General features: G+C 44.0%; 1 protein-coding gene across 2 annotated transcripts; it reads left to right on the plus strand.

The window, feature by feature from the left end:
- The first annotated feature begins 319 nt into the window (after positions 1-319).
- Positions 320-17229, plus strand: LOC106612598 (hypoxia-inducible factor 1-alpha). 2 transcript variants are annotated; one of them, XM_014213898.2, is made up of 15 exons: positions 320-491; positions 5169-5356; positions 5520-5677; positions 6709-6793; positions 6886-7001; positions 8536-8723; positions 10028-10134; positions 12420-12567; positions 12689-12903; positions 13198-13340; positions 13462-13554; positions 13696-13826; positions 14331-14442; positions 14998-15121; positions 15312-17229. In XM_014213898.2, the coding sequence occupies exons 1-15, from the start codon at positions 460-462 to the stop codon at positions 15371-15373; spliced, it is 1902 nt and encodes a 633-aa protein (XP_014069373.2). In that variant the 5' UTR covers positions 320-459; the 3' UTR covers positions 15374-17229. The 2 variants fall into 2 exon arrangements, with proteins under 2 accessions (XP_014069373.2, XP_014069375.2); XM_014213900.2 differs by having other exon boundaries at positions 5523-5677.
- Positions 17230-18884: the final 1655 nt, after the last annotated feature.

Below are 18884 nucleotides of genomic sequence, written 5' to 3' on the forward strand. Positions count from 1 at the left end.
CTTCAGCCTTACCACTCAAACGAGCACAATAGACAAAGTTGTGCCAGTTCGATTGAATGTCTGCTACGTTACGTCACGGTTTGTACTGAACGGCACGTTTCCTCAGAACGTCCTTCAACGTTCTTGAACAGACTTTGAGGTACGTTTGGTGGGTATGGTTTTAAAGCAGTGAGTGACAAATTTCGTTCCCCAACCAACCATCTCTCCGTTTTTGAACTGGTCGTTCAGAACCGCACCTTGTCCCTTTAATTGAACGTTGCAGTACGTTTTTTCGTACTGAACGCATCCCTGTTGTTCATGCGAATCTGCCCTCTCATTGGCTAGAATGTCTGCAAAGGCGGAAGCCAGTCGGGAGGAGGTGTTGTAGTTAGAGCTTTCTCGAGTCAAACAGTCTCAGCATAGACATTAACAATAATAAAACAAATCAGAAGTCTGATCCTTGAAGTTTACGAGTTTAATATGGATACGAAGGAAGAGCCTGTTGGACAACGGTAAGACATTTATAAATGAGTTATACATGTGCGTTTTCGGTTTCAATTAAACATCGTCGACATATTCCAACTGTTCTCGTAGCCTATTGTCTGCCGACTCCAAAATAACTTGGACATGCACACGAATGTACAGATACGAGATATCAAAAAGTAAAATCCATTTTTTTTCCACAATTTTTTTCCCCCCCAAGTCTTCTTCCAGGGGCGTCATGCACCCAAATCCGAGGGGGCACAAAGTATGTGCATTTTCAAACACCAGAAACTGCTTTTTCCTGCAATCTAGGGCCCAAAATCTTGCTTGCCTTTCTGAAGTCTACCAACCTTGCCAGCAGGCATGTGTAGCACTTGGGGATGTGTGAAACGTACTCCTCAGCCACTTCAGACTTTAGCTCGTTTTTCATGTGGCGCTGACTGGTAAGATGTTTCAGGATGGCGGTCATGTGTGCTAGCAAAGCAGAGGTCCAGAGTTCGCACCAGGTATGGTCCAAATTGGGATGAAGTGGTACTGGCTAAGCAAGCAACGTGACGTTGTTTACACATGCCAGCTAAGATAGTTGGACTAGCTACTCTAACTTGATTGATAGCCTGAAATGGCTTCTTGGTAGCAAGTTATGAGGTTGGGATATTGGAAACCTATCTGGGCTAGCTTAACCCAACTTGATCAAATTGTGGCTAGTAGTATTACAGAGAAATATATACATATTTTTTACAGGACATATCTGAGGGGGCACTTACCCCCGTGCCCCCTATGGGCATAACGCCGCTGTGTCTCTGCATTTAGATCCTGGCAATGGAAATTGTGCAACAACTATTAGACAACCTTATTTAAGTATATATTTCACTACATAGTTTTGGTTGAGAGATTCTTTATAGTTTAGGATAGGATTGAGCCTACTCAATTCACACATCTCAATATCATCAACTCATTTTGAGGCAGGATTAAATGAAGAGCCTAGTAAACCTGTAAGGTGCGGAGTTGATGGTGTCATTGACCTTATTCCAGGGGGTAGAGAGGACAGGATGGCTATAATTTGTGGAATGTTCCAAAAGGAATTTGTTTCAAAAACTTTGTAAAGTACAAGGTTGCCAACAAACAACGCATACAAAGTAGCATGATCAATTCACCTAGTTAACTAGCTGCCGAATAGGAATCAACTCACCACGTAGCTTATTCTTAATGTTTGTCCATAGGCTACCAGAGTGAAGACAGACATTTTTCAGAATAAACGTGATGAGTGAAAAACATAATGAAATAGCCCACTCTCTACCCAGTATCTTATTCTGCCGCTATACAACTTTGTATGCGTTGTTTGTTGGCAACCTTGTTATTTACAAAGGTTTTGGAACAGATTCCTGTTGGACCGTTCCACAAATTATACCCACCTGAGAGGACATGTTCCATTAGGTTTCATTCATGTTTCCCAGGTCAAATTGACACTGCCTACAGTCAGTCATGCCGTTATGACTCCAATTGCATGGCATTGGGTCATTTCACGTAGTCTACCAATATGCCGGGCGGGGTAAATGCTCTATCTAAATATTGATACGCCTCGCTTTCGATCTACGGTTTTGGAACCTACATTTTATATCGACGATAAATGATTTTCAAAAAACAAAAGGTTAACGAGAGGCCTAGTTCAGTCAATCTATATTTGGGTCGATTTACCTTAACCTTGAGATGTCTAAACTGAAGACCCATGGTGACAATATATTTTTAGGAAATTTCAGCTTGCAGTGCAGCATTGCTAACGGCTGTTTACGTTCATGACATTTGACGATGCGGGCTGTGGCAGAAGTAATAAATAGATTATTGCGGATTCTGTCACCATGGACCTTGAGACACAACTCAAGTTCAGGGTAATTAGACCCAAATATAGATTTTGACTAAACTATGCCTGAACGACACATTGTATAGGGCTCTATCCTGTTCATGTGGAGGGATAAAACAGAGTCACAGTTTTTTTTCACACAGTGTTTAAGTCATCAGGCAAGCTCAGTGGGTCAATATTTCATTTCAGTGATTCCCCAACATCTTGTCAACATGTGCACAAAACAATGGAGCAGATATCTTATACCAATCTGTCTGTATACATGTTTATCCATAACAAGGCCCAGGTGTCCTTTCGGTGTCAAAAATCAAATTGTGTAAAATATTTCCATTCATTTCTGTAATTTATGACAGTATTTGTATGGCCAAAATAGCATTCCTTGAGATATACAATCATTTTTTCATGTTGTCTTGAGGGATTGAGTTTAGGTATATATATGGTCAAAAACCTCTCCAAATACAATTATGTTTTTAGACATATTCACAAAATATCTTGCACTCTCTTTTTTATAATTTCAAAAGCTAACAAACAGTCAGTCTGAGAGGCTCTGGCTCACTCAGATACCCCTCCCCCACTCTAGCATACCAGCCACCGAGCCATGAAGATCCCAGGAGCAGAAAAGAAGCTGACTCCAATGAACTGACCAATCAGCAGTCAGGGGGCCTGGCAGGCAGTGCACTCTTATAACCCCTTAAACACAACAACTGTTACTTTAAAAGCAACAAGTGTATTATGGGACAGTATGGGTAAACTGCAGTATTGCTGTGAGATAGGCTATGACGTCACACTCCTATTTAATCTCAGAGCCTATACAAGACAGGAGATAGAAACACAATCCTCTATTGACAAACAATATATTATTTTGCATAGTGTGGGCTGTAGCATTTACTTTTAAATTGTTTGAATAATTGAATACCAATCAATCATGGAGAATGCGCGGCCAGTGTTGGAGAAATGCAGAAAACCGCTCATCTGTATCCCAAACCGTTCAAAACTAAAGCCCGGGGCTGCAAATCAAGCTGCTTCACATACACCTAAAATAACTCTGTGGGACTGTGGTCGGGTTCAGGACCAGTTCTTGCGGGAGCAGGTGGGAGTCGGACAAGAAGTCAGCGGGAGTGGGTGGACGCGGTATGAAAAGCAGCCTGAGCGGGATGAAGAAATCAATCCTGTACTGTATTATATTATACTCTACAGTGGTGTACTTTAATGTCCAAACTTGTGCAACATAGACTTCTATGATTGGTTCAGATTCTGTCTGGACCAACCAAATTTGGTCTTGCTTGGTAGCAGAGCTCATTAAAATAATAGCCAGTATGTAGAATAATACCCAAATATGCAAAGGAGGATATTGCATATTTCTACCGTTTTGTGTACCTATTTAGGATACATCATGAAGAGAATGACATTCATATCCATAATTATGCATTTCTGTGTGGTACAGATCAGGGACCCATGATGTAATTCCATTACCGCATTTCTGTTACCAGGTGTAAATCCACTTTACTTACTGTAGTTCTGCACACACCTTTTAAATCTTTTTGAAAAACGGTCACATAAAAAAAAGAGGTAGATTTTATCGAAATTCTGTTACCGAACTTCGTATCTGCACAGTTCTTCCAGTAATGTTTTGTTGTTGTAACGAGTTCAGTGTAAATTGTTAAAGGTAGTCCTTGGCCATAGAGTTGTATGGTTTGTTAAACTTGAAATCAATGTTTTTTTTGCATACATTTTAAGTGAAAATCTAAATTCTGTTACCATGGAAGTGCCCTTATGTTGCCTGTTACTTTGCTAGTTCTTTGAGAACACATCTGACCATATTAAAATCAAACCGAACACATTCTGTCACACCCTGGCCAATGACGAAACTCATTACTCTCACTTCATATTACCACAGCTGGTAAGGATCAATTACAGTTATTAAATAATCAATTACATTTTCTTTGGATAAACACAGATTGTGAGATGCTATGGGACTGGGAGAACTCCTGAACTGTTTCACCCAGCCTGCAGTCATACGTGGAGATACACATTGCTTCTGTTTAAACTTCCTGTGAAAAGCCAGGGGGAAAGAAGTGAGGGCACAATCTCAGAAGCTCTTTGAGACTATAGAGGACAGGGGGACAATGGAGGACACGAGGGCGAAGCGGAAGTGGGGGTCTGACTGTTGATTGGGGTCAGATGCCATAAACGGGTTAACAGAGCCTGCCTGTATCCCCGTGGTGCGAGGGAGGAAGCTAAGGGGAGGGAGGTAAGAGGAGATTGAGGGCTGTGGTTCAGGGAGGATCGTTTCCCTGCCCTCTCCCAGACACAGTGTGAGACGCGGTGAACACTTCAACTACATACTGAGGATCCTATATGCTGAATAAAAGAGAAAACAATTTTGGAAATACATTTTGTTCCATCTGTTTGTATGTGTGAGTTTGAATATTTAGCTATTTGCTTGTTCGGTTATGGAGGTGTGATAGAGTAAAGAGAGGATCAGAGAAGTTTGATGAAGAGTGATAAACAATGTTTGAATTTTGTTTGTCTGAGAAGGAAGTGAATATTACACTGTAGATAGTAAGTGGATGTTAAATATCTGGTTTGACTTTGTACACTGACTGACTTCACAGAAAAAGTATATTGAAATGTGTGTTGAAAGGGTTTTGGGCGTTTTGTGATTTGTTAGAATTTCACACATCGGAAAATTGGATTACATTTGAACGCAAGAAATCACAAAGGATTTATCTTCATGAATGAACACCTCAGTATGCCTTGCTCCTACACCGCATTGGTCTGTTCTACTTCTCTTCCTGCTTCATCACTTCCTCACCACTCTTTTTCTCTCTCACTTCCCTGTGTCCAGGTCGAGTACGGATCAGAGGAAGGTGCGTTCCCGGGATGCGGCGCGCTGCCGGCGGAGTCAGGAGACAGAGCTGTTCTACGAGCTGGCCCACACCCTGCCCCTCCCCCGCAGAGTCTCCGCCGACCTGGACAAGGCCGCCATCATGAGGGTGACGCTCAGCTTCCTTCGCATGCACCACCTCCGCTCAGGTGGGCTCCCATTGGCCAGTCATGTCCGTGTCCTGTGAATGGTTGAGAGCCTACTTTCTTTACTACTTTCCAAGTAATAACCAACCCCCAAGATGGTGGTGGTCTAGACATGACATGACGTAGGACACGTGTATTTTGTAATGAGGTGGGTTTTATGTCGTAGCAGGGGATACGAGTGAGGAGCGCGTCACAGATGGGGACGAGGACACGATGGATGGGTTCTACCCCCGGGCGTTGGCAGGCTTCATCATGGTGATGACCGAGGAGGGGGATATGATTTACCTGGGTGACAGCGTCGACAAACACCTGGGCATCCAACAGGTACATACAGCCACACATGGTCTTGGTAACATCAGGGTCATGGGTTTGATCCCCACTGGGGCTATCCATATGAAAATGTATGCACTCGCTGTTGTAAGTCTCTTTGGATAAAAAGCATCTGCTTAATGGCATATAGTAGTACTATAGTAATATACAGTTCCACTGCTGTTGTGTGGTTTTTGTTTACAGTCAGTCTGTATCCACAAAGCTCTAATTGAGTATAGTCAAGTAGAATTAATCCGTTATAGACTTACTAGAATGTCAACTGCAGACTCGATACAAAAGGTGTTCTCTCACTTAACGAATGGCAACGAGTAATGTCATTAATATTAAGTTATTAATGCATGTTTTACAAGGTTTTTATTCATGGCCTTTGATGAACAGTTTGGTTGTCCAATTGGTTAGTTCTATGTTGCATAATTGATTTAACGGTTTGAAATCATGAGGCGTTTTGGATATTTCCGTGTCTGACATGTGAGTTAAACCACACGTGATATGTGTTCTTTATACGTGCTTCCTTTTCTTCCTTCAAAATAGGCTGTGGTGTCTGAGAGCCCTCATTTTACAGATAAAAACTTTTTTTTAACGAGAAGTCATCTCTTCCCCCCTTTCTTAGCTTACCTATCTTTTTATTATTTGACATGCAGGCATGTAGTACAATCATAGCTGTTACAAATAATCATCCCACAATAGTGAAACGGGAACTAAAAGTTAATGGTCCCCTAGATGACCCTGCAGAACACATTTAAGAGTCTGGTTGGTTGGATTACCAAGAAAATGCAGACATCATCATGTTTGTAGAAGTTAGCAAATAGATACAAGCTACAAAGCACCAGGTGTGATATTCTCGCATTTGCAGTGCAGTTTTTCTTAATCTGCAGTTCATGGAAAAGGCGCCTGTGTGGCATTGTGTTGACATTGTGTTGACATTGTGTTGGCATTGTGTTGACATTGTGTTGACATTGTGTTGACATTGTGTTGGCATTGTGTTGACATTGTGTTGACATGGTTGTATTATTGTTGTTGTCCAGCTGGAGCTGCTGGGCCAGAGTGTTTATGACTTTGTCCACCCATGTGACCAAGAGGAGCTACGGGATCTCCTGGTGCCTAGGCCAGGTGAGACAAAGTACCCTGTGTGTGTGTGTTCATCATGCATGCTCACACAGAGCTATAGGCCTAAAGCCTGGAACCTATTCTCTCCATCCCAGGTGTATTCAAGAAGAAACCAGTGCAGCAACACACAGAGATGACCTTCTTTCTTAGGATGAAGAGCACTCTGACTGTTAGAGGACGCACTGTCAACATAAAGTCTGCCACCTGGAAGGTACACGCCCCCCCCCACACACACACACAGCTGAGCCCTAATGAGTCACCAACACCCCAAGCCCCGTACACCTGCGTATTCCACACCTGCGTATTCCACACCTGCGTATTCCACACCTGCGTATGCCACACCTGCGTATGCCACACCTGCGTATGCCACACCTGCGTATTCCACACCTGCGTATGCCACACCTGCGTATGCCACACCTGCGTATGCCACACCTGCGTATGCCACACCTGCGTATTCCACACCTGCGTATTCCACACCTGCGTATTCCACACCTGCGTATTCCACACCTGCGTATGCCACACCTGCGTATGCCACACCTGCGTATGCCACACCTGCGTATTCTACACCTGCGTATTCCACACCTGCATATGCCACACCTGCGTATGCCACAACTGCGTATTCCACACCTGCGTATTCCACACCTGCGTATGCCACACCTGCGTATGCCACACCTGCGTATTCCACACCTGCGTATTCCACACCTGCGTAGGGCGTTAGGCTTGGGCTGTATACCGTTCGTAATGTATACCGGGGTATTTTGAAATATTCAATATCATCAATACCATTAACAATTTGTAGTTTGTTTTTAAACCTAAACCCTAAACCTAACCTTAACTTAAAACTCTAAAACCTAACCCTTAAAATATAATTTAAAAAAATTCTGTGCAAGAAAAAAGTTGTTTTCCTACCTTGTCAGGACGTTTGGGTGAATTGTTAGAACATTGGGGTCCTGATAAGGTAGGAAAACAAGTGTGCACACACACACACACACACACAGGGCAGGGGTCAATCAGTGATCATGACTGTCAGAAAGCCTTGACCCAGTTACGCTCTGGACTCCAGTAGAGGTGTGTGTAAAGTGTTGACTCAGCATTGTGTTATTGAGGTGAGTCTGTTCTCACTCTTGGCTGTGTTACAAGGGTGTCACATCCCATTTTTATATTGCTGTTCCAGTATGCTGCTGTTCCTCTCCATCTCTATGGTTATTTGGTCTGCGCCAGAGCTCTGGTCTGAAGTAGTGCACAATATAGGGAATAGAGCTCTGGTTAAAAGTAGTGCACCATATAGGGAATAGAGCTCTGGTCTGAAGTAGTGCACCATATAGGGAATAGGCTGCCATTTGGGACGGAACCTTGCTCTTGTATAGAATAATCCTTACATTCCTTCATTTTCTTCTAACACACCATGTCAAGTCCCACTGTGAATGTTGCTAAACATAGTCAGTCGGCCCTGAATTGTCTCTGTAACAGGAATAGGCAACTGGCGGGCAGCCCGCAGCACAGCCCCCCTTTTTAAAGGCCCTCATATCAATTTCCACACAACAACAAAAAAAGCGAGCCACTGTGGCCCCTCATGATGAGTTGTGATTTTTTTGTGGCCCCCACCACCATCAAAGTTGCCCATCCCTGCTCTACAACATTCTCATTGGGACTTATGGGTTCTGTTGCTCTTGCATGTGCCCTGTTATGTAAATATGGATAGTCATGGTTATCAAACTAACCTTCCTGCACTCTGTGGCCCCCAGGTGCTGCACTGTACAGGCCACATGCGTGTGTGCTGCAGTGACGAGGACTCGTCACCCCCTGCAGGCAGCTTCATGACGGTGCTGTGTGAGCCCATCCCCCACCCGTCCAGTGTGGAGTTCCCTCTGGACCGCAGTACCTTCCTCACTCGACACAGCATGGACTTGCACTTCACACACTGCGAGGGCAGGTGAGGCTTAGCAGACACACACACACACACACACACACTGGGTGAATTCATTACGCCGATTCTGTTGCAAAACCTTTTAATCCAAACGCTCTTCAACGTGACGTAAAAGCTGTTGCATTCTTAAATGGAAGTAGTTCATTTAAATGTTCTGGTTTCCGCACGGTGCCATTCCAATATGACAAGTCTGAAGTATTGGGCACAAGCTGCACATCTATAAATGATCAATTCTTCCATGTTCTAAAGCAGGGGGCACCTTTTGGTTTTTGCCCTAGCACTACACAGCTGATACAAATAACCAAGTCATCATCAAGCTTTGATTATTTGAATCAGCTGTGTAGTGTTAGGGGCAAAACACTAAAACCTGCACCCGGGGGGGGCCAGGACCGAGTTTGGGAAACCCTGGGGTTCCATCCAAATCTTTCCAGAAAGAGACACGACTGAACAACAATTTTCATTTGAGTTCTGATGCTAGTAATAGCCTAAACACATTCCAAGTCATACCATGATGTTCAGGACATCAAGCCACCTAAACGTTCACCCCTCTCTCGATCTCTCCCTACCCGTTATGTTTTGGTTCCAACCCCTGGATAAAAGAGAAGAGTAGTCGCGGTTATAGTCAATCATAAAATCAATTCGGTTTCAACGGGAGACAACCTCCAGCATAGAAAAAGTCTGCCTGGCCTCGGAGAAGGCCCTTATATCCACTATCAGCAGACAACTGTTCAGTCTTCAAGGTCACTAAATCCTCCGACTCCAACTAAGACAGTAGCCTTAGCCACTGTCGACACAGATTACCAGAAAGTATACCATCAGCACTTAAACAGGTCAAAGGTCTAAGAAGTAAAAGGATATCAGTAGTCAGTTACAACATAATTATAGACTAACAGAAAACGACTTAACCAAACATGGCATTAACATGATGTTAACATGATGTTTACATGGCTAATTCCGGTTTCACCTCCCAGGGGAATGCCCTCGGTCCACGTCTCTCCGCTTATACAATTATATTTAGAACATATCATTAACAAATCAAGTTCAGAAAATCGTGAATGAAATAATTTCCCACTACACACAAACAAACAGATCGCTGGAGATGGCCATCCCCATACCGTGGGAGAGTTTATAACCATTGTTTGTTGCCCACTCTGTGGGGCTCATTACAATAACTCCTAACTTAATCTGCTAGGGTAAATTAATCATTTTATACCATTCCCTCTTGCAAAACTACCATACTGCATCATCGATGGGTTGTTGACTACAAGCTGACCTCTGACCCCCTCCTTCTGCTTCCACTGTGTTGCCAGGGTTGCAGAGCTAGTGGGATACGAGCCAGAAGATCTGATTGGCAAATCTGCCTACGAATTCCATCATGCCCTGGACTCGGATCATGTGACCAAGAGCCTGCACATCCGTGAGTCTCTGAGAGCAGGGTGTGTGTGGATTGTAGGTGGAAGGGCCCATGCTAAAACATTGGATTCACCGAGCTAGTCTCCTTTGTAACATTATCATGCGACATATACCAGTACCGTGAGAGTCAGTGTAACACTGTAAGGCGTTATGCCAGTGAGTGACGCATAAGTAAAATGACACTGTGTGAGTACTGGGGACGACGTGTTGTTGTGACAGCTGTTGTCAGGCGGACATGCTACTGCTCAGCCTTTCCTCCTGGGTGTCTGGGAAGCAGACTGAACAGTAAGGACAGAGAATGGAACAACTACTGCTAGACTGCGTGAAAACACAGGGTGTTTCTCAATTTGCGAACTACCGTGAGAAGCGCTTCCACTCCCCTCCTGTATTGCCTCACGCTGCACCTCCCATTCACTGAAACCTTCTTTCAGCCAGCAAAAATAGAGACGAGACCACACAGGCAAAGATGGACCTAAAAGTAATGTTGTGCAAGGTAGATGTCAATTCTTTGTGGGTAGCTAGCTAACAATTGTTTGTGACTGTCGGGCTAGCTAACAGTAGTGTCAAGTGCAGCGTCTGTTTGCTCCTCATTACACACCACGGACCAACAGATATTCTTTACATCAACAACATAGGAATCACTACCAAACTTCTTGTATGACCTCTTATAGACTACATTAGGCCCAGCCTTTGGAACTTTGGTTTTCCTAGATATGGCTACTATATTGTGATCACTACATCCGATGGATCTGGATACTGCTTTTAAACACATTTCTGCAGCATTAGTAAAGATGTGATCAATACATGTTGATGATTTCATTCCTGTGCTGTTTGTAACTACCCTGGTAGGTTGACTGACAACCTGAACCAGGTTACAGGCACTAGTTACAGTTTGAGGCTTTTTCTTGAGTGGGCAGCTTGATGAAAGCCAATCCATATTTAAATCACCCAGAAAATATACCTCTCTGTTGATAACACATACATTATCAAGCATTTCACACATATTATCCAGATACTGATCGTTAGCGCTTGGTGGTCTATAGCAGCTTCCTAGCAGAAGGGTCTTTAGGTGAGGCAGATGAACCTGCAGCCATATTACTTCCACATTATTTAACATGAGATCCTCTCTAATCTTTACAGGAATGTGGTTCTGAATATAAACAGCAACACCTCCACCACTGGCATTTCTACATTTTCTATAAATGTTATAACCTTGTATTGCTACCACTGTATCATAAAAAGTTTTATCTAACTGAGTTTCAGAGATATTCAGAATATGAATGTCATCCGTTACTAGCAAATGATTGATTTCATAAACCTTGTTTCTTAAGCTATGTATGTTAACGTGGGCTATTTTGAGCACTTTTCTTCTTGGACGCTTACTTGTTTTCATTGCTTTACAGGGAAGCTTAGCAGAAGTAGATATGCTCATGTTATTCATGTTAGTAGGGTGAGCTGCACACAGTGGACTTCCTCCTAGGGCACACTGCCTCAGTGCTAACAGTATAATGCTGGTTCATAGGCACATGATTACTGCATACAATAGCTGTAGGATCAGCAGAGGCATTCAGGGCAGTAAGAGGGACAAATTAGTTTACTTACATTGTGTCGACCAACACCCCTGGTGTAATGTCCATTTGCTGAAGCATTATGACAATTCTGCATCACAACAGTAGGGATTAACTGAGCTGGGCTTGGGTCATTGATAAGCCATTGTCTCAACACAGCCTTATAATGCTGTGAAAGGATCCAGGAACCCAAATGATTTGGGTGGAGCCCATCCTCCTTATAAAACGTGTTTGGTTGACAATTTCGATACCTTTTGGAAACCAAAGTTACACTCATTGAGCTGCAATAATCACGTAGCCAGTTGTGAAGAGAGAAAATCCTGCTAAAAGCGTTCAATACCGCGTTTCAGAGAGGCTACGGGTCCAGATAGGATGGGTCTTCTATTAGTGTCTAGCAGAGTCAATCAGCTCTTTTAAAATCCAGTTTCAACTGTTCAGCGCTGCCCTTCATAATGTCATTAAAACCCACATGGACTCCTGATGTAGTACATTCAGGAGCAGCTTAGTAATGTCATTAAAACCCACATGGACTCCTGATGTAGTACATTCAGGAGCAGCTTAGTAATGTCATTTACTCCACCTCTGGGAACAGGACATTGTTTTATGAGCCCTGCTCAGCCTTTTAAGAGTGCTATAGTGAAGTGGTCAACTTGAAGTGTGCCTGTGGGTGTGTTTGTCTGTGTACATTGATATGTCCGCTGTCGTTGCCCCCCCATCCCAGTTCTGTCTAAAGGCCAGGTGTGCACCAGCCAATATCGTTTCCTGGCTAAGAGTGGGGGCTTCGTGTGGGCAGAGACCCAGGCTACAGTCATCTACAACAACAAGACCTCTCAACCAGAGGCTGTGGTCTGTCTTAACTTCATCCTCAGGTAATGCCTCATCTCCTTTTTCATGACCCATACCTTCACCCCTTTCCATTCTCCCTACCCTACATAATCTCTTTCTGTCTTTCTCTCTATCTATCGCTCTTTCTCTCTCTCTCCATCTCAGTGTGGTGGAGCAGGCAGATGTGGTGTTCTCAGTAGAGCAGACTGGCTGTGGGCTGAAGAGGGATCCTGTCTCTGAGGCCTCAGAGGAGACCTTGTGTGACAGTGACAACAGGAAGAAGAGTGACAACAGCAGCAGTGGAGAGCTCTTCCAACAGCTGAAGGAGAACCCAGAGGACCTCCTCCAACTGGCCCCTGTCTCAGGAGACCCCGTCACAGGTCATCCTCACACTTTAATTCACACCTTAGTACTGTACCATCTAGTGGTTAGTGTCTCCCCTGAGGTTGGGAGTTTGATCCCCGGGTCGAGTACCAAAAGATTCTAGGGCCTGAGGCCCTGCGACAGACTAGTGTACTAGTAGATCAAGCTGCCTCACGCGGCAGCCTCACGCAGCAGCCTCCTGCCCTATGGGCCATTCTGGCTCAGACAGGGCTGGCTTACTACATATTCATTCACTGTCACAAGTGCTCAAGACTGTTTGTGTGTTGACTTGTGTGTCTGTGTTTCTGCAGACTTTGTGGAGCTGTCGTTCAGCCTTCCATCAAGCCCTGACTCCGCCCCAGTTTTCCCACAGGACCTGTGCACCCCCGAGCTGTGGACGCTCCTCTCACCCATATTCGACAAGCCCACCTCATCATCACCAACACCAGCGCTGGTAATAACTTTAGTTGATTCTTAAATGTCAGTGAGGATACAGTATCTCCTTAGAGTCTATAACATATGAACCCAATGTGTTCTCACTGATGAGGAGTCCACTGTATATCTGTCCTCGTCAGATCCCCATTGAGGAGCTGCCAATAGAGGATGAGGTGGAGAGGTTGTTTGCCGTCTGTCCAGAAGAGGTCGTGCAGAAGGAAGACCAGCCTGAGGTACATGCAGAACACACCCGAACACTTAATGATGAGCATAGTTCTTTCCTATTTCTTCAAGAAGTTAAACTATTTTGAGAGGGAAATTAGGAAGAAGGAGCCTATACCTGTGATTGAGCAGTCTGTCTCCTGTGCTGGCAGGACGTGGAAGTGGTTGATCTGGACATGCTGGCACCGTATATCTCCATGGATGATGATTTCCTGCTCAGCGTCCAGCTCCCTGAGGCCCCTGACAGCCCCTCTCCAGAGAACCCCACTGCTACCAGGAAACGGTAAAAATCTATTCTATTCTACTGACTCACTGCTGTCTGGGTCACACCAGTGAGAGAGACGAGACGCCCGGTTGGCTTGAGTGTTTTTGGAGGGACAGACAGTGGTGTTGGGTGTTTTGGAGGAACAGACAGTGGTGTTGGGTGTTTTGGAGGAACAGACAGTGGTGTTGGGTGTTTTGGAGGGACAGACAGTGGTGTTGGGTGTTTTGGAGGGACAGACAGTGGTGTTGGGTGTTTTGGAGGGACAGACAGTGGTGTTGGGTGTTTTGGAGGAACAGACAGTGGTGTTGGGTGTTTTGGAGGAACAGACAGTGGTGTTGGGTGTTTTGGAGGGACAGACAGTGGTGTTGGGTGTTTTGGAGGGACAGACAGTGGTGTTGGGTGTTTTGGAGGGACAGACAGTGGTGTTGGGTGTTTTTGGAGGGACAGACAGTGGTGTTGGGTGTTTTTGGAGGAACAGACAGTGGTGTTGGGTGTTAACGTTCCTAACTGTAACTTCCACAGGAGCCATGAGCAGGATGAAGACATGCCCTCCCAGCTGATGAGTCAGGACAAGAGACTGAGACACTCGGTGTCCCCCATCGAGCAGGAACTGCTTCTCAGCTACACCCTACTGGTGAGGAGGGGGGTTTAGGGTAGAGTGAGGAGGGGGGTTTAGGGTTGGGTGAGGAGGGGGTTTAGGGTTGGGTGAGGAGGGGGGGTTTAGGGTTGGGTGAGGAAGGGGGTTTAGGGTTGGGTGAGGGAGGGAGGGGGTTTAGGGTTGGGTGAGGGGTAGGGAGGGAGGGAGGGGGTTTAGGGTTGGGTGAGGGAGGGAGGGGGTTTAGGGTTGGGTGAGGAAGGGGGGTTTAGGGTTGGGTGAGGAGGGGGGTTTAGGGTTGGGTGAGGAAGGGGGTTTAGGGTTGGGTGAGGGAGGGAGGGGGGTTTAGGGTTGGGTGAGGGAGGGAGGGGGGGTTTAGGGTTGGGTGAGGGAGGGAGGGGGTAGGGAGGGGGGGTTTAGGGTTGGGTGAGGAAGGGGGTTTAGGGTTGGGTGAGGAGGGGGGTTTAGGGTTGGGTGAGGAAGGGGGTTTAGGGTTGGGTGAGGAAGGGGTTTAGGGTGGGAGTTGAGGACAGTGTATGAAATGACTTAATGAACAATGATGTGCTATTAAAGTTGAAACTGTGTGTGTTTCAGGACTGCCTGGAGGACACAGACAGCCCAGAGTTGGAGCTGGGGCCACACCCCCGCAGGCGGAGTCAACTGCTGACGGACAGGGACCCCATCCTCGGGGAAGCCCAGGGACGATGTGATACCGCAGGTACAAACACACGGACACACGTCATGGTACTACTGTATCTTAGGCAAATATTTAGGCTTTGTGTGTGGCATTTGCATACTATGTCATACCGTACCTACCAAATGCACTCTTGCTAATATCTACTGAAATAGGTGATGACCAATCCAACTCAGTTCATCTCTTCCCCCCCTTCTGTCATGTTCTCCCCCAGCCTTGATGAGGGACCTCTTCTTGTCCCGCCCACCTGACCCCCTGACCTCCTCTCTGACTTGAGGAAGCAGCTGCTAATCATCCCCTGCCAGCTGCGGAGTTCTGAGATCATGGCACCTCAACAGGATTCACACACTCCCCAGCCAGACGCGCGCATTCTCTCTGCCAGCAGCTCCAACTCAAGACTTCCTCACGCTACCCAGCTATGTCCACAACAGCCTGCTATGGTTTTCTGCGAGGATGCCTGTAGCTTAAGAAACCTTGTTCCTCCTCTTCTCTCCATTCTTTTATGTCTCATGTTCTAGGGGGTAGGTGGCAGTATTAGGTTTAGCCCCTCCTCCCCTCTCATTCAGGGTTGATAAAAGTGTTCTCCTCAGTTCTTGCGAACACTTGTAGACTTTAGTCTAAACACTACACTTGACCCAATGGTGCTTCCGAGGTCAGAACAGACTCAAAACACACGCACAAATCAAGCCTAAGACACGTCCAGTAAATCTGACAGAGTGGTGTTTTAGGACACAGTGATGACCCTTCAGTTGGTCTACTGTTCTTCAGTACGGTATGTGGACCTGGCAGTCTGTACCTGACCTTTAGGTTTATTATTATGATATTATTTTGTAACAAACGCACAACGGTTATAAGATATTCCAATATTACCTCAGAACGATCGTCTATGGGTCATTTTTATAAGGAAGGATCAAATGAATGACTAACATCCCAAGCCATTGCTATTGAGCAGCAGGATGCAGTACTCAGGCAGTTGTTACCTCAACAGATAAGCTGTATGTCACGTACTCGACTGCCATCTCTTTCCAACCAAACAGACAAATGATTTCAGTGGCATCTTTTTACTTAGTATTTTTATATACTTTACATGCTAGACTTTAGAAAGGAAAAAAAACATGTATTAAATTAATGTTTTCTATGCTCGCTTATGGACTACTATTGTATAAACCGCAATGTTTCCGTTGCTTTTATCATGTATTTCTAGGTGGTGCAAGATCTTGTCATATTCAAGCAGTAGTTATTTCTTTTCAGAATGTGGTTGCTCTTTGCAAATTCAGTGGAAAAAATATCTGATATACGCCTTTTGCGCATTCATTTCACGTACTGTAAAAATGACTTAACATCTAATCAATTACTCCCCCGTTGTCTTTTTATTATGAATCTATCTTTTAAGAATACGAAAGAGATTGAAAGATAATTGGTTTGAAGCACACATAGGATTTATTTTACCTGCATGATTATAGAATTATTGCATTTGCAATAATTAAATGATCCTATGGTGGCGTTAGGTTCATCTCTATAGATTCATCAGAATGTGTTAGTATTGTTTGTCCGCCCAGTATGATGAAAGAAGCAACATAGCCTTCTCACCTGTACTAACCTGTGTAAACCTTGCCCTCCATATATTTCTGAGAGTATTACGTTTTTGGGGTGCCATTTGAGCTTTGGTTTTTTAAGAATGTACTTTGCTTTTCATTACAAAATAATAATCTTCAATAGCAGGGTTGCATGGTGTTAAACCCCCCCCCCCCCCACTTTAAGTGACTCTAATATTTTGTAATAAACAGTGATATAATCTAATGAAGTTAGATCTATACACTTTTAAAAAATATATATTCCAATAGGGGAGCAGAAAGAGAATTTCTCTCTAATCAAGTGGATTATTTAATCAAGTAGTACAATTTATAGTGAGTATGTTTGGCAAAAAAATGTATGCCCACCTAGTTCCCTTCAAAATGTGTTTACCTACGCATGGCACGTCTTTCCCCAACCTACCCTATAATGATGTAGGTCTACCACCATAATACTTCTGTTTATAAATTTGGCTTATATCATAACTTTCATTTTGAAACACTAGTCTTTGTACTGTTTTGCGTTGTATTATTCACTGAATAAACTGAAATAGATATAAACGCACTTTTTATTCAAGAGGATGTAATGTAAACAAATACTGCCATCTTGTGGGGTTTATGGTAGATTGATATTTTCGTAATGTAGGTTGCTGACTGACTTCAGATTGGAGCTTGTTTCTTTACTTGATATTTAATAATGCTAATCTCGGAAACCCAGAACTAAAAAAATCTCAGTTATGTTACATGCGTCTGTCCACGAGAGATTAGGTTACTTCTGACCTAGTTTTATTCAGTTAATGTAAAGTTTATGCAGTACCTCCAGAATAGTTATAAATTGTGTAAAGTTGTAGTCTACACATTAGTCGTTCTAAACACATCACACCATGTGTAAATAGCATCACCTTTAAGTCTGGCGGTGCCAAATAATTTGAACATCTCATGAACATAACACCCATATGTATAATGGCACACACAATAGCTACAAATTAACTGGCACTTTAGAGCAGAGGTGTCAAACATACGGCCCACGAGGGGTCCAATCCAGCCCGCGGGTGGTTTGAGTAAAATTGTAAAAATAATAATATACAGCACATATTTTTTGGGCGGTGGGGGAAACAAACTCCATATACTTTCAAATGACTAAAACCAAATCTAAACTGTGTAAAATGATAATGGACCTACATTTAGTTTCTTGACTGTCCAGCTCACTAACAATCACAGAAATTAAAGCTAGAGTCAGGGAACTTAGAAAATTACAAAAACGATTGATAGAGGACAATTTTTTTGGCAAATTTTAACGTGGCCGGGAATTAGAAAAATGTTCAGTGCGACTTCCGGACCGTGTTGAAGACCGAATGCGCCCCCCCCCGGCGCAAAATGAGTTTGACACCCCTGCTTTAGAGGGAAGGTAAAGAATGCTGTGAAGCATGATCCATTTGTGGAGACCCACACAGATGCTGATTAAAACCTGTGGAACTATGTTCTATTACATATCACTTCCTGCTTGAAACTGTTTGATGGGGAAACAACCATAATGCACCAACTCTGTTTTGTCAATGGGTCTTTCCATTCACTAACTACAACCTCAAATCAGGGCTAAACACAGTAATTTCTCAACTGATTCCAGTAAATAGGTCAGTATAGTAGTTCTGCATTCCTCATAAGCGGATGTTGTACTTCTCCAATTGGACACAGTTAGCAGGCTTGACAAGTTAAAATGAGTCTACTCCACTTCCCTCACAGTGCCTTGCCCTGGCCATCCTGCTTGTACAAAGTCCTGTGTAATATAACAGAAGAATGAGTTGGTCAGCATGTCAGATCCCATGTTACAACTTTAGTTCAGGCAGGTCAAAGGGGCAATTAGCAGTTGCTACAACCATTGTTAAACTCATATGTACCTGTTGATTCTTGAAGAATATAACTTAAATGTGTCATGAGCTTAGTTCAACTGTCATACCCCATCAGAACCCAAAATATAAGGGTCTCTATTGAATCTGTAAACTGAAGCGTTTACAGATTCCGCCAATGTAAAGGTCATTTCCGATTGAGCAGACATATGCAGCGGTTACCGTGAATGCAGTCTCTATCACGAAATATGTAATGCTTCCGCTTTACAGATTGATTTGAGACCCAAGCTTGTTTTATGGCAGTGTTTGAAAACAAAATAAATGTTAACACTATATGGCCTCAAAACATGGATAAAACTATCATTTTTA

Source organism: Salmo salar, chromosome ssa09, assembly GCF_905237065.1.
Source record: "Salmo salar chromosome ssa09, Ssal_v3.1, whole genome shotgun sequence".
NCBI classification, from domain to species: Eukaryota; Metazoa; Chordata; class Actinopteri; order Salmoniformes; family Salmonidae; genus Salmo; species Salmo salar.

What these genes read in the sequence shown, in the direction of transcription:
- LOC106612598 (XM_014213898.2), top strand. Translation starts at nt 460, where the DNA reads ATGGATACGAAGGAAGAGCCTGTTGGACAACG. An exon ending in CATGCACCACCTCCGCTCAG is followed by an intron (nt 5,357 to 5,519) that starts GTGGGCTCCCAT and finishes TTTATGTCGTAG; the next exon opens with CAGGGGATACGAGTGAGGAG. An exon ending in AGAAGGAAGACCAGCCTGAG is followed by an intron (nt 13,555 to 13,695) that starts GTACATGCAGAA and finishes CTGTGCTGGCAG; the next exon opens with GACGTGGAAGTGGTTGATCT.